The sequence below is a fragment of the Cataglyphis hispanica genome, chromosome 6 (genome assembly GCF_021464435.1).
Source record: "Cataglyphis hispanica isolate Lineage 1 chromosome 6, ULB_Chis1_1.0, whole genome shotgun sequence".
Taxonomy (NCBI): Eukaryota; Metazoa; Arthropoda; class Insecta; order Hymenoptera; family Formicidae; genus Cataglyphis; species Cataglyphis hispanica.
This window is the reverse complement of record NC_065959.1, coordinates 278,720-293,055: the sequence shown is the minus strand read 5'-3', so window position 1 is coordinate 293,055 and position 14,336 is coordinate 278,720. Positions and strand designations below refer to the sequence as shown.

Below are 14,336 nucleotides of genomic sequence, written 5' to 3'. Positions count from 1 at the left end.
TTTTAATTTTCCAAATATAATTTACTAAAGTATGTCTAAGATAGAAATTGCGATTTATAACGAGAAACATATTATGTATTAATGAGTGGAATACATTATATAATAATAAGTAAAGAATTAAATCTTTCGCGCTGCATAAATCTCAAAGTTGGTCGATATTTATATTTACGAGATATACATGTATATGGAGAATATGCGAACATGTTTTGCACATATGATATGCGGACTTAAATATGTTATATCATTGCATTCTTGTATTGAGCATTCGTGCGCTTTATTCAAATGGCTCTTATACATGTACAATAAATCGATAAATACATCACAAATATACAGAAATATGGGAAAATACGTGTATTTTCAAAGAGTTTAATATATCACGCATTATAAATTCGCTTGCAAAAAAAATCATGCTCAACCAGAATGTATAGAACAGTCTTGTAGTCTGGCTGCTTAGTCGTAATTTTAAAATAACTGACAAATGGAAATCTTTTCATATGTTCCTTTCATTATGTACAGTCTTCAAAACATTTTATATTCCATCTTTGTATCAATTTCTATATTTTTTACTGGTTTTCATTGGGAAAAAAAAAAAAAAATTTAGATTTATCAATACTTAGCTTTTCTCATCGCTGCTAGTTTGTTCATTCATTTGGTCGCTCTTCTTAGGTTTATATTCTTCCCATTTTCTATGATTAAGGATTTGAAAATCATCTACTTCTGCTATTAATTCCAAATATCTTGATAACTTCAGTAATTCAAAATCTTTGACTCTGCTGGTGTGAGCGTGTTTAAAAGGTTTTATTCTCAATCCTGATTGCGGATTCATTATGAAATTTCGTCTGATATCATCAAACATTATTGTATTTCTCGCAGAAAATTGTTTGTACTTTCCCCAGATAATGCCCAGTGGTTTTACCCCGACGACGCCATATTTCGGTGTGTGAACAGTGATCATAGCAAGGACATCTAGGTGAAAAGCTATTTTATAGTTTGGATGATTTGAAACTCCCAACAGTTTCATCTTTTCGTTAATCCACCTCATACTAGTTGCCGACCAGATGACTATGTCGTAATTTTTATAAGCACGCGTCAAGAATTCATGGAGATATGGACGCATTAATTGCGCTCCACTTTCTGCCACTGATCTATGATCAAACAAAGTATAGTCTATATCAAGAACAAGGAGCTTCTTACCTTCCCTCAGAGGATTCAGTTCTGTAATCACATAGCGATCAATACGTATTTGGATTTTACGTAGATTTATTTCAGCCTTTTCGATCTCTACTTCCTCTTCCTCTATATCTAAATCATTAATCACTTCAGGTACATTCTCTGGCGCTTGACTGGCCTCTGCAATATCTTCCTCACGTGAACCCATCAACATCAGTTTGAAACCAGGTTTCAAATTTAATTTGCCAATTATATCCTCATCTTGTACTGCTTTGCCTAAAGAAAAGAGTTTTTATAGGCATTTTTGAAAATTGTATATTTAAATTATTCCATATCAGATTATTTTTATCAATCTTTCTAATCATAAACAATAATAATTAATATGAAAAGAGTTATTTTAAGAGAAATAGAATGTTATAAATTTCAGATATCGTATAATAAAGTTTTTCTGAAATTATACATAAATAATTGTGTCAATTTCTTTAATTAATAATGATATAAAACATAACTAAAATTTAATGATTAATAGTAACATATTTGACTACATTTAAACATGGTAAACAAATTTGGAATTAAATTATGTTATTGAAATTATGCACCAACAGTTATTTATCAGACGAAAAATCAGAAAACAATTTTCACAACATAACCTTTAAATTTGAGATTTAACAGCTTTTGACGCTCGGGACGAACACCCGTTTCTCTATGTATACGTTCTTTCAGAGTAAGCACAGTATCCTCTTCTTGAATATCGAGAATATCGTATTCTTTTCCGCTCCATTTCACCACAATTCTTAATTCGCTCTCCATCCTCGCTTTTCTAACCGTATAAATGAAACGGATACATCACAAGCTTAGAAAAGAATATACATCCATTTGCAACTGCATTATCGACAATGTCATATTTATCTGAAAATCTTTTGTCCGATTATAAATAGACTCGTGATAAAATTAAATATTTCATAAAATATTAGTAATATATTTTATATCACTTTGCCTTAAAATCATATCAACAAAATATCATATGAAAAACTTACCGCGTATCTTTTCTGCGGATATTGCATATTAGTTAATAGAATCGGAGAAATATTGTGTTAAAAAAATTATACATTTATATATAAACAGTATAGAGGTGTTTTAATAAAATAAAAATGTTTTCGTTTTATATTTCCTTTTAGAAAGCAAGATAAACTTTTTCGTTATTCTTAAAATTAAAAATAAAATGTATTGTTTATTTTTTTCTAAATATTAATGAAAAAAAAATTATAATAATCGCATATTGTTCATGAAAATGATTTTTTAATCAGTTGCGATAATTATTTAAATTTTATTGGAGCTTTTAGATGGAAAATTTTTGAATTAAGAAGAGAAGGAAAATGTAGCTATTGCATCAACAAAACAATTTTTACTTGTTTTATATATCATTTTTCCAATAAAATTATTCGAATATATAATAGATTATTTATTAAGCAAACGATCTAAAGCTTTTACAAAAGCAAATGAAGTATATATTCATTTGTAATTGTGTGATTGTGATATTTGTTATTATGTGATTTACGATTTAATTATGATATACGATAAGAACTGATCTAATTTTTTTCTCCAAATATTCAAAATTGGACTTACATTTGTCAGAATAATTTATATACATAATATATGTATATAATATCAATAAAAATAAATTTTTTAAAGTATATAAATATATTTTGATACACTGGCATATTACTTTTGTTAATATTATTATAATGGAAATTTTGCATAATTATTCTGATCGGTTTTTATATTGCAACTTATTTTATCAATTATTTATTTACAGATACAGGCTCTAATGTTTGAATTCTTAAAATCTTTGAATGACGAAAATTTAACGAAATTGGTGTTGGTGTATCAAATATTAATATATTTTAAAAATCTATGTTATAAAATAGTTACAACAATCTTTTTTCAGCGTTAACATGATACTAAAAATGTTTGAAGAGATATTTTAATTTATGCAGAAGTATATATTCACTTAAAAGTGAAAAATAAAAAAAATGTTAAACATGCTTTAACTAATCCTTTCGTTTTATATTTATTTTATTCGATATTTCTTATTTAGTTCTTGATTTGTATAGCGAGACTTATAGGATTAGATAGATGAAAAAATAATAAAAGTTTCCAAACTTAGAAATGTATAGAATGTTTATATATAAATATAATTCTTATGCAAAATTTATTTGCGAAGATTGCTTTTTAGATAAATTGGAGTATAAGTCTAAATTTTCTTATGATTTTTATACAATATGTTCATTTATCGCATTGCCTAATTCGTCCTAATTAATTCTTTTTTGAGGGTTAACGTTAAAATCAAAGTGAAAATCATTTAAGTTGTACTCGTTAGAGTGAATAATTCTCAGAATTTATTATATTTATAAAATTTGCATTTTATTATATTTATAAAATTTTGATTTGTCCAGATTTTTTATCATTTTATTTATCGATTTTTTTCTATCGATGATGTTAAATTGGAAGTGAGATGTTTTCCTTCCATAATGTAAAGGAAGGTTCTGGTATATCTTTGCAGGATACCATAGGATTATCAGGTCCAACAGAATGCATTAATTCCATCTGAGCATGTGTAATTCCGTCAGAACAATCGCATATTATTTTGGCCAATGAACTCTTGCGTAACTCCACGAGTTGTTCTGAAATTTTCGCAAGTATGTACACATAATTCAATTCTTGTTGCATTTTGATTTAACAAAACAAATTTCGACATAATACATTTTTATAAATATCAAAGATTATAAGAAATATTTGTTATTTTAAAAACTTAACTATATATTATTTAATATTTGATATTTTTAACGCATGTATATTCTTTTCTAAATGAAATTATACTAATTAAACATCGTAGAAGCAAACTTTATCAACATCAATAAAATTTACCTTCTGTAAAGGGATATGGTTGCTCGGCGTACTCATACCAGAAACGATCTCCCTTCTGCAGACGTGCGAATTGGTCAATGATCAAACATGTAAATGTAGGTCCAACCAAGCTGTCCGACTCCGGAATTTCCGACAACGCGCCGGTATACACATCTATATCGTCAACCGATTCGTAAAGCATCGATATTTGTTCCAGATCCTGATGATTCAAATACCCTTCGAGGTCATCAAAGGTTTCCACTTTTCCTAATCCGCAATATTCCCGCCACACAGTGTATCCCGGTAATCCGTGATCCCGGCCACGTTGAATGTTCAAAGACACCAGATCAAGGCCGCAAGGTATTGTGAAATTGGCTACAGGATCCTCAAAGAGATTACTGGTCAGCTGCGAAGTGACATGCGTAGAGTATTTTTGAATGACGTTGGTCGTGGCCGAGTTAACTGAACGTTTAATGCCGTTTTCGGCGTAGAGGCTGTACGGATTGAAAAGCATCCTGTGTAGTTCCACATACGATGATGTACCTTTCTCTGCGTCTGTCATTCTCATCAATCCTGGTAATAAAGTGTGTGCAAAACGAAAAGCCGCGCTCGCAAAGTGATTAGCTATCGTCGGATCGTTCTCCAGGTCATTTGGATCGTACGTCTGTTTCTTATAGCCTGAACCAAGAGGTTTCAAATCGTATTTTTTCATCATTTCATTGCCTACGATGATGGGTAAAAACTCGCGATAAGTGATGTGTTGCAGTTGAGCGCCAACGATGCGTCGCGTTTCCTGAAAGAGCACTTCGTCACTCCAAGCGGGATTGACTTTGGACAATTCATCCGCGATTCTGTTGTGCTGCCGCGCCCAGAGAAGATGCATTGTAGTTAAGTGCAGATTCTCATTTGCTCTAGCGTCACCCGCGGCGAAGCAATAACGGCCATGACGTCGCTCAGCTTCTCGGTTACAGCCGTCATTAGGATTCGTACTTGCCGGTAATAAGGTTCTATTATCGGGGGTGAGCTGCATCTTCAAACGACCGCCGCTGAACTCGCGTAGATTACGAGTGATTTCATTGTTCGAACCATAAATGGCTGAACCGTCGATGAACGCGCTGACCTACATGCAATATTATTTGTTAAATCTTTATATAGTCTCATCATTGACTTGAATTATTTTTAAATTGATATCAAATAAGAAAATCAGTTTCTAGAATTTTATAAATCTAAAAAGATTTATCTAGAAAATATTTCGTAATTTTTTGCTCTTTTTAAAGGAGAAAGAATGCGATCTAATTACTTGATTAAGCTGTTCTCTGGGACCAAGTTCGCATCGCGGAGCTGGTGCCGATCTTACGAAGTCCATGCAAGTTCTATTATGCAGGTCGTGCAAAGGGTCGCCAGTTCCGATTCGAATGGGGAAACATTCGGGATGTTGTTCTTTTGAGACTGAACAGCACGCTATCGAACTCCCGTTAATACCCTGACTGAGCGCGGTGGCTGTAATGTCGTGATCTAGAAACTGACCGAATACAGCCAGCATCACCGTGAAGGACGGATTGCTGCTGGCTGAAGGTTTGTGTATTTTCAGACTGACTTCTCTGGCAGAAGGCAACTCTTTTCCTGACCGCGCTTTCCGAGGAGAGTTGATCCCGTCAGCGTAATCTGGTGTCAAAACTCTTCTGAAAGGTGTCATACTGGAACCCCATCCCCTCGGTCGATTGCAGCTACCGTCAACAGTTCTGTATTTGCCGATTTTGCAGGAGTGATCGAAATATTGTTTGCATATGCTTTTCGGCACCCAATCGCTGTCAAAGAAAGTACCGATCGCCGAAGATTCATCTTGGATGGATCTTGAACAGAAAAATATTTATAAAACTTCTCTTATATTATAATTAATTCAAAATGTTATAAAAATCAACTTTTAATAATTTTAATTGTTAATATAAATAATTGCTTTATATAATTAAGATTTATTAAGAAAATTAAGATTTTAATTTATATACAGGCTATAATAGGCAAAATAGATAACGCAGAGCTATTTCATTTTGAACGTTTTCTTTAAAAAAAAATTAGAAGGTAATATAATATTTTATGACATTTATATAGAACTATCACTCACCTCATATTCTCAATTGTTCTTGTCGCTGCGATTTCACCTATCGCTGCTAAAGCAAAAGCACTAACGTTAGAATGCGTGCTCACTGCATAGCGATGCCTAGATTCTGGGGACGGAGATGGCAACGGTGACTTTGCGGCAATCCTATCCGCGAACAAACGTTTCTTCATCGCTTGCTCGCCGGCTCGTAGTCCTTCCATATATTCATGTCGACTGAGATTCTTCGTTGAAGTATCGATGTTCGCTTTTTGTATCGGAATGTAGTTGGGTTCGGCTATGGCACTGATAGTACTGCTGAAGGATGCGTGCGTGGCGGATCCAAATGTGGATGCTAACGATCCTCTCAGAATACTACCTAAATTTCCGGAGGATGTTACGTTGTCGATCATGGGATAGGTGGAATTAGTATGACTGATGGAATAGCTGATGGATACTACCAGAGCCATGGTGAAAACCACTCTGCAAAATCGCAAACAAGTCGGATTACAAAATATAATCAACAACTGACATGGCTTAACAAATTTAAAAATCCTATAGTTTTGAATATTTTCTTGGTATGTATTTTTTATTTTTTATTCTTAATTATTATGACTTTCTGTTTTTTCTTATAGCGAATTTCACATTAAAATTTCATATTAAAATTCTATGCAGTCTTGTATAAATAAAATATAACTCTCTAAAGTAATATAAAAGTATAAAATAAAATTTTATTCAATTTTTTAAAATTTCATATAAAAATAGATGCAGACTTACATTAGGATACCACAAACACAACATTGGAATTGTCGTATTCGCGTTCTTCGAGTCCTTAAGAGACTGGCGAATTCGACGTAGTCGGGTGAATCCAAATGTCTTCTTAAAGGCGTTCTTTCTGTAATACCACGCATTTTCGTTGCACAGAAATGCAGATGCGGAAGATGTTTAGACAACAAACAGATATAGATTTCTGTTTTTGGCGATTGATAGGCGAGGCTCTTCAGATTCTTCTCATCTGGTAATTTGATCTTCCATATATAAATCACTTTATACAGTTAACACAAGTCTCTCGTATAAATAATTACAACACTATATCATTAAATGCAAATTTTGTTTAGAGTAATCTTTTTATGAAAAATTTCACAAAAAACGTTCAAAGACTAATAGATTTGAGAACAATAAATGTAATTATTGAAATTTTAACGAATCTTAGTTATTTACAAAATTTTTTAGGCATGTACTTAAGTATGATACATATAGAATTTTTTCTCATCGACACGACGATATATACAGAACGTGTGCAATTTTTTTATCTGCATGTAAAAAAGAGGATTTAAAATAAGCTTCAGCCCCTGAGATTGTTCGCGCGTTCGCATAGACAACCAGACTGGTTACATAAAGTGGTCGAATCGAGAATCGACAGTCTGGAATGAAACATGAGTAGCCTTGTCGCATTTTTATTTTGCGGTGCGACAAGCTGCACTTCTGTGTGACTTATGCAAGCGATTACGTATCATACTTGAGATTAATAAAAATTATATACATTATTCTGCATGTAAACAATAAAACACAACGTAAATTATAGAATAATCATATAAGTGATTTTATAACAATATGTTTATTATATGCAATCCAATGAACGATATTACTTTTCATTAAGCAGCTTTCAGAAGTAATAAAGTTAATTAAAATGTCTATGTACTCTTTTTATATATGTATATATATATATATATATATATATATATATATATATACATATATAATATAACAGATTCTCTCTCGTCTTCACATTTTTGTTTTCACTTTGTATGATTTTGTATGACTTTACTTGACACTTTCTATTGTTTACGCTTTTCATTAAAAAATTAAATTAATTATTATAATACGCTATTTAACGTTGACAATGAACGGCGAATATTTGACTGTCAAGAACGACTCAGTCGTGCACAGTTATTGCGTTGATTTTCTCGCCACCGTCCCGTACCTAGGTAATGTAATACTATATCGTCTCGGATCATGAAAAAGGTTTCCGTCTTGTGTCGGGCTTCTCGAGAATATAAGTTATATGATCAACGACTAATAAATTTTTTGTTAAAAATTGAATGCGTAGAAGAGATATCCTAATATTTCAAAAATATTTCACGGAATCAAAACAACACGCTAAAAAATATTTTTAATACAACAAATTTTTGTGCATTCAAATAATTTGAAAATAATTTTAAAAAAATATATGTAACAGTTAGAACATCGATATTTATCGTTTATTTTTTTTTATTCCGTACAGCAAAAATTGTATCGCTTAGGAGCGCGCAATTCAAGCCATTGTTCTTGATTCGGAACGTACATTTCGGCTGGCATACATTCTAGATTTGGAGATTCAGGCGACCCGTGCTCGTTCGTTCTCCGAGCTGAAAAGTAAAATAGCAGTATTTAAAATTTATATACTTTTCTTTGAAAAAATGATAAATTTAAATTACGATCATATTAACTAAAGAATGTTTTAAATAATTACAAATTTCTTGATGTAAAAGAAATACTCCAAGTAAACTTTAACATCTGAATATAACGCAATATATATTCGGAATAGAATAAAAAAATATGAAAAAAATAAATATTCTAAATAAATTTTATATACAATCACCTAATCGTTTACGCATAGCGATAGCTTCGCCCGGGTGTCTCAAGAGAAGTCGTCCAACGCCCTCGCAACGGCGCAAGACCTCATTCTTCAACAAGTGATTCCGGACGTTTTGCGAAATGATCGAACATTCTGTAACCCATGTCGATACGTGCGCGAAATCCGTCAACAATTGATATGCCCCATATTCGCTAGAAATTTATTTTCATTCATTAGTAAAATGTACAACACGAAGAAGCATATATGTATAAATCAAAAATTTGTATATTATATTATATTAATCTTAGTAAGTGTAGAGAACACGTGCGGATTTTATTTCTACATATTGTTTTTATATTGTTTCACAAATAATTTCAATTGAGATGTCAAGTAAATTTACCTAAACTTAATGCGATGCAGATAGATATAATCGAGCCATGCCTCGCACATTATTCGTAGAATCATGTTTGATGTTTCGTGATCCTCTATTACTTCCAACACTGGTAGCAATACCTTTTCTGTAAAATATATAATGATATATATGTAATAATATATTTGGTATGTATGTAAAATTAACGCATCTTTAAAGCGCTTGACAATAATATGCGATAAAACTCATAACTCATATGATATCTTTAACAACATTTTTTATATATAATAAAATATTTTACTCAATATATAGTATAAAATAAGAAAAATATACCAAAATAAGCTTCCACATAAAGACTGGCAGTGACCGGAGGTACGCTGCTGTTCCTTCTCCAATAATTCGATTGTGGAAAGCACATATGCAAATTCGCGAGACTGATTACGCGACAAATCTTGGCAAGCGTGTCGATACATTTAACGGGACAAATCTACAAAAACGAAGAAATCTAAAATCGCCTGCAGTTTTTTATATAGCAAATTTGAGCTAAAATTTTTGTCTCTCGCAGAGGAATTATTTCTCTCTCGGAGAGACTTTTAATAAATCCGGTTTATTTTATAATATAATATTAATCATTTTATACTTTATAGTATAAGTATATATATTTAAAAGTTTTAAGATATAAGTAGAATATATAGGATAATCTTCTTTACGAAGTGAAAATTGTTAGATAAATAAAGATGAGAATTATTAATAAAAAAATATTTTCTATTTCTTTGTATTAAAAATCGAAACATATACCTGAAGCAATTCAATATTCGCCTTGACTTCGGAAACGATTTTCGCCCGCATCTTCGTACACACATATACTTGAACGCTAATAGAATCCGAAGACAATGCAGTTGTGTGATCGGCGAGCTAAAATCAGCCATAAAAAAGATAAATATGATAATGTATTTTTCATATTATTTATTAAAAAAAAAAAAAAAACAATAAAGAGAGGAATACCTTGAGATAAGATAACTCTTCAAGGCAGTTTACTATGTCACCCTTAACCAGCAAGAAAAACACATCAAGGTCCCAGGTATGGGCTATAATTTTGGCCTCCTGAATAGCCCACAACCTCGCTGTGTGCACTGAATGATCCATCCTATGTAGCACAACGATCTGCTCTGATAATGGCAACTCTATCAAGGGCGCACCTATCACCCATTCGCCGCCGATCTCGCATTCGTTGCTGAGGGTAACTAACGAATGGAACACTTCAACGAACATTTGACCCGTATCGGTTCCCTACAAGAATGCCAATTACTTATCATTTTTATCATTTATTATTTATCATTTGTCATTTTTTAAATATAATGAGCAGAAAAAAAGAATCATTCTTTTCCTTTTTTCTTTTTCTATTTATATTATAATTTAAGCCATTTGTCAATACGTTGTAACGAATAAATAATATTTCCTTGAAATTCAATTTAAAAATTTCCAGATAAGATATCAACCTCCATCGACGATGGTTTTGAACGGCATTCGAAAGCCGAGGTATAAGCTAGTCTAAACATTTGATCCCAGGCAGTGATAGTTGTGTAATATCCAAGTGCGTCGCATAAAGTCTGCAATGCTGATCTGACTGTAGGTGGAACTAAAATTTTGAAATAAATATATAACAGAATATATTTTTTTTCTCGATTTGTTAGATAAACGCGAAAAAAATGTTTTCTTCGAAATATAAGAAAATTTTTTTTTACTTTCGTTTCCTTGAATGAATTGTCGCAACCAATCCTTGAGATGCTGAGCACCATGACTGTGGTGAGTTGCAAGGGCTTCTCGGGACCACCACAGTATCACATGATCCAAAATACTGGACAATGCACCCCATGCAACCTCCTGATAGTAGTTTTTTACTTTCTTTATCGCGCTGCCTCTTAATCTTGTTTCACCTAATAAATAATATATACATGTATTAGTATCTACTATATAATCAATATCTGTATGATTGCTCTGTATAAGCAATCATACAGATATTGATTTATATTATTGATACATTGTTTTCTATGCTGTTTATTGATGCATTGCTTTCTATGCTGTTAAATTTTATTTTTACATAATATGTATAAAAACATTGAAAAATGGTCTTTGAATAAAAATTACCCTTGCAGATTTTTAAAGCATCCGTGCCAAGCAGTTGTGGTGAGATCTCTTGCACAATATTTAAAAGTTTAAGGACCTGCTCATTCTGCGTATTTACAATTGTCTGCACGCTTTCGATATTGGATGTCTCTATTTCGGATGTCGATGTCGCACTTACGATTGGTGGCGTTAAATGCCTCGTAAGAGCACTAATAATTTGAAAAATGTATATAATAATGTATATAAAAATATATCTGATATGATTATAAATTATACAATTATATTTATAAATATTATTGATCTATCTAATAATAATTAGATATGTATAGAGATCTGATAAGTGATATTAGCATATTTAATTATGACTGCGCACAAACCGGTAAATCTCGATGCTGGAGTTTTCTGAAACGTCTACGTCATTCGTTGTAGATGACTCCATTTTTTCACGAGGTTCGTAATTTGCTAAAAGACAATCGATAAGTTCGTGACATGATTCCTCCGCTCTGTTTTTCGCTAATATCTAAAATTATTAATGTTAGAAAAATTTGCCAAAATCGATATGCTAAAAAATATATTAAATTTAATAATCTAAGAAAAGAAAATATAATTCCTAAATATTTTGCGTATTTTGTTAATAAAATTAAGATAACAAATAAAACGCGTTAAACTACTCGCTTGCAATATTCTGGTCACGGAAATTTTTTTCAACGGCTCCAACATGGACGGGCAATCGTTGTAGAACACATTGACAGATGCGTCCGATACGTTTCGATCCATATCGAGCATGCTGTTGTAAGCATTTACTAATCTGCAATTTGCTAATTATATCATTATCTGGCAATATCGTAGAATTTCTTAAATATCGCTAAATCTATCTTGAAAATAAAAGCTCCGCGGAAAAATAACAGAAAATTAATTCCACTATATATTTAAGTGCAAAGTAATAAAATTAAAGTAATCGAACTAAAGAGAGTGTGATATAATTGGTATAATAGAAAAATTATTTTTGAAGTTTTTACCTAAACACTATTCTTATATTTTCTTCACTTTTATAATCGACTATATCAGTAATTAAATCTTGGGTAAATTTCGCGACCACATTGAGCTTGCGCTTTAATATTAAAGACAGATGATTCATTTTATATTTATATATCACATGGTTGCTTAACTCCCCCGACTTGCATATCAATTCATAATTTTTTATTAATTCCTCCAAGTTTTCTATCACTTCTTCGAACACCTGTAAAGCGCACCAAGCAATTAATTATAAGCACTTTGATAGATATTACATTTTAAAATATTTAAGACTTTTTAATTCGGACCTCCAGATCGCAAGCCCGAGCCTCTGTCAAGTCCTCGATGATTAAAGCTATGCATCCTGCGAGCTTTCCGATTTTCTTGTCTAGAAGAGAAGCATCCACTAGCCATTGGTCAAGGAGGTCATCATAAAGCGGCAGCCACTTTGCGATATTTGCTCTGTAATTAGTATCCATGCGTCGCTGATTGCACCGGGATATCCTTAATGATATTTTTTTCTTCTGAGTCGGCACTTATTCAAAGATTTTCTTAAGCGTTAGCGTTCTTAAGATTATGTTGAGATAATCCCATTAATTAATCCTATTTCGTGCACGAGATTGCGTTTTCAATATTTATTTAAGTGAATTATCTCTTCGCAAATCTTTTTTTATCTGATTAAGAGATCTTGATCGATGAATTGATTACACATCACTTTTACAAAATCACGTTGGGCAGTGAAAATTAATGCTATATAAGTTGATCATGTAAAAAAAGCTATAATAAGTACAAAATTGGTCGTAAGAAAATGATTTCTGTACAATTGTATATGTAATTATATATAGAGAGAGGGTGAGAAATTATATATTGTGGCTTGCAATCATTATTTCGAAAAAATATTTCTCAACTTTTGTCACATAATTTCTTCGACGATATCTTGTTCTATTTTCGAGATAACTACTGTCACTTTTCGGTTGCAGATAGCAAGTGTTGCACCATGCGTTCTTAGTTGCCACGGATACATCTATATGACGCATGTCAATCAGAATATATATATAGCACTCAGCATGCTTTAAAAGAGAAATGAGCGGTTTCTTCAATTATTCGGATACCCAAATTTGTCAAAAGCAGATTTCGTGTAAACCGACAAAATTTTACCATTTTATATTTAGGAAAATTTGATAAAATTCGCTGAATTTAACTTGAATAACTTTCAATTGAAAATATCGAAGTGCAAAATAAAACGGCGTTAAAATACCAAAGTTCTGCATAATATTACATAACAATATGTATTTGGATATTATATCGAATGTTTAAAAACATTCTAAACTTATTTAAATTATTCTAAAATTTTTCATTTAATACAACTTCACACTCTAAGAAAAAAATATTAAATTTTGATTCCTCTGAAACTCAATCATAACGGTTACCAGGGCAATAAAAATATAAATTGTCACAGTGTTTTTTTTCTAGGGCAGCTCATGGCCGGCTTCCAAATTTGTCGTGTTTAAATTGAAGATTTAATTAAAATTTTTATTTGACGATTTATCCAAATTTTTACCGTGTAACATCAAGAGAAAAATTAATTAGAAACATATCAAAATGGTATGAGAAGATAAAATTACGCTCTCTGAATAATTCTAAACCGTGAAAAGTAGAGATGTATCTCGTGCCATACATTATCAAGCTTTTATAATCAATAAAAATGCATTTTTTTTCTCTCTTTAGCGCGAATGTATATCAATGCACGTAGGCCAAGCGGGCGTTCAGATGGGCAATTCCTGCTGGGAGCTGTATTGCTTGGAACACGGAATCCAGCCGGACGGAACTATGCCATCCGATAAAGTCTCCGGTACAAATGATTGCTTCAACACCTTCTTCAACGAGACGAGTTCCGGCAAGATGGTACCGCGCGCCGTGATGGTCGATCTCGAGCCAACTGTTGTCGGTCAGTGTTCGATAAAATTATAAATATTAGAATAAAAACGTCACAGCTTTCTTTCTTTTTTTATCAGTATATATAACAATACATTTAT

General features: G+C 31.9%; 4 protein-coding genes across 10 annotated transcripts in view; 1 reads left to right on the top strand and 3 right to left on the bottom strand.

The window, feature by feature from the left end:
- LOC126850402 (tubulin alpha chain-like) overlaps window positions 1-14,336 on the top strand; it is a 28,584-nt gene that overhangs the window by 12,244 nt on the left and 2,004 nt on the right. For 2 of the 4 annotated variants that reach the window (XM_050593366.1, XM_050593367.1), the window contains one exon: window positions 14,029-14,248. In XM_050593366.1, coding sequence (XP_050449323.1) covers window positions 14,044-14,248 — 205 coding nt within the window. In that variant the 5' untranslated portion in view covers window positions 14,029-14,043. Of the gene's footprint in view, window positions 1-10,698; window positions 10,789-10,941; window positions 10,966-14,028; window positions 14,249-14,336 lie in introns of those variants that run through there. The other 2 variants (XM_050593365.1, XM_050593364.1) reach the window with 2 other exon arrangements.
- On the bottom strand, window positions 250-2,035 carry LOC126850408 (ubiquitin-like domain-containing CTD phosphatase 1). The gene is made up of 2 exons (XM_050593379.1): window positions 1,821-2,035; window positions 250-1,446 (listed from the first exon to the last, which is right to left on the bottom strand). Exons 1-2 carry the CDS (start codon window positions 1,978-1,980, stop codon window positions 614-616), a joined length of 993 nt encoding a protein of 330 aa, XP_050449336.1. The 5' UTR covers window positions 1,981-2,035; the 3' UTR covers window positions 250-613.
- LOC126850393 (chorion peroxidase) lies at window positions 2,980-8,165 on the bottom strand. Of its 4 annotated transcripts, none has more exons than XM_050593317.1 (6): window positions 7,875-8,165; window positions 6,950-7,261; window positions 6,200-6,655; window positions 5,378-5,930; window positions 4,099-5,197; window positions 2,980-3,854 (listed from the first exon to the last, which is right to left on the bottom strand). In XM_050593317.1, the coding sequence occupies exons 2-6, from the start codon at window positions 7,081-7,083 to the stop codon at window positions 3,670-3,672; spliced, it is 2,427 nt and encodes an 808-aa protein (XP_050449274.1). In that variant the 5' UTR covers window positions 7,084-7,261; window positions 7,875-8,165; the 3' UTR covers window positions 2,980-3,669. The 4 variants fall into 4 exon arrangements, with proteins under 4 accessions (XP_050449274.1, XP_050449275.1, XP_050449278.1 ...); XM_050593318.1 differs by having other exon boundaries at window positions 7,962-8,165; XM_050593321.1 differs by having other exon boundaries at window positions 6,950-7,187; window positions 7,962-8,165.
- Window positions 8,335-13,598, bottom strand: LOC126850412 (coiled-coil domain-containing protein 142). Its single transcript, XM_050593382.1, has 13 exons — window positions 12,609-13,598; window positions 12,306-12,526; window positions 11,962-12,094; window positions 11,664-11,806; window positions 11,308-11,495; window positions 10,905-11,096; window positions 10,659-10,798; window positions 10,165-10,449; window positions 9,958-10,074; window positions 9,493-9,646; window positions 9,190-9,307; window positions 8,814-9,001; window positions 8,335-8,580 (listed from the first exon to the last, which is right to left on the bottom strand). The coding sequence occupies exons 1-13, from the start codon at window positions 12,777-12,779 to the stop codon at window positions 8,444-8,446; spliced, it is 2,187 nt and encodes a 728-aa protein (XP_050449339.1). The 5' UTR covers window positions 12,780-13,598; the 3' UTR covers window positions 8,335-8,443.

Coding starts and splice junctions, on each gene's coding strand:
- LOC126850408 (XM_050593379.1), bottom strand. CDS start 1,980: ATGGAGAGCGAATTAAGAATTGTGGTGAAATGGAGCGGAAAAGAATAC. Junction 1,447..1,820: donor GTTAAATCTCAAATTTAAAG/GTTATGTTGTGA, acceptor TCTTTTCTTTAG/GCAAAGCAGTACAAGATGAG.
- LOC126850393 (XM_050593317.1), bottom strand. CDS start 7,083: ATGCGTGGTATTACAGAAAGAACGCCTTTAAGAAGACATTTGGATTCA. Junction 5,931..6,199: donor AGAACAATTGAGAATATGAG/GTGAGTGATAGT, acceptor TTTCTGTTCAAG/ATCCATCCAAGATGAATCTT. Junction 5,198..5,377: donor CCAGAGAACAGCTTAATCAA/GTAATTAGATCG, acceptor TATTGCATGTAG/GTCAGCGCGTTCATCGACGG.
- LOC126850412 (XM_050593382.1), bottom strand. CDS start 12,779: ATGGATACTAATTACAGAGCAAATATCGCAAAGTGGCTGCCGCTTTAT. Junction 12,095..12,305: donor AATATAAGAATAGTGTTTAG/GTAAAAACTTCA, acceptor AGCAAATTGCAG/ATTAGTAAATGCTTACAACA. Junction 10,075..10,164: donor AAGAGTTATCTTATCTCAAG/GTATTCCTCTCT, acceptor GGCTGATTTTAG/CTCGCCGATCACACAACTGC.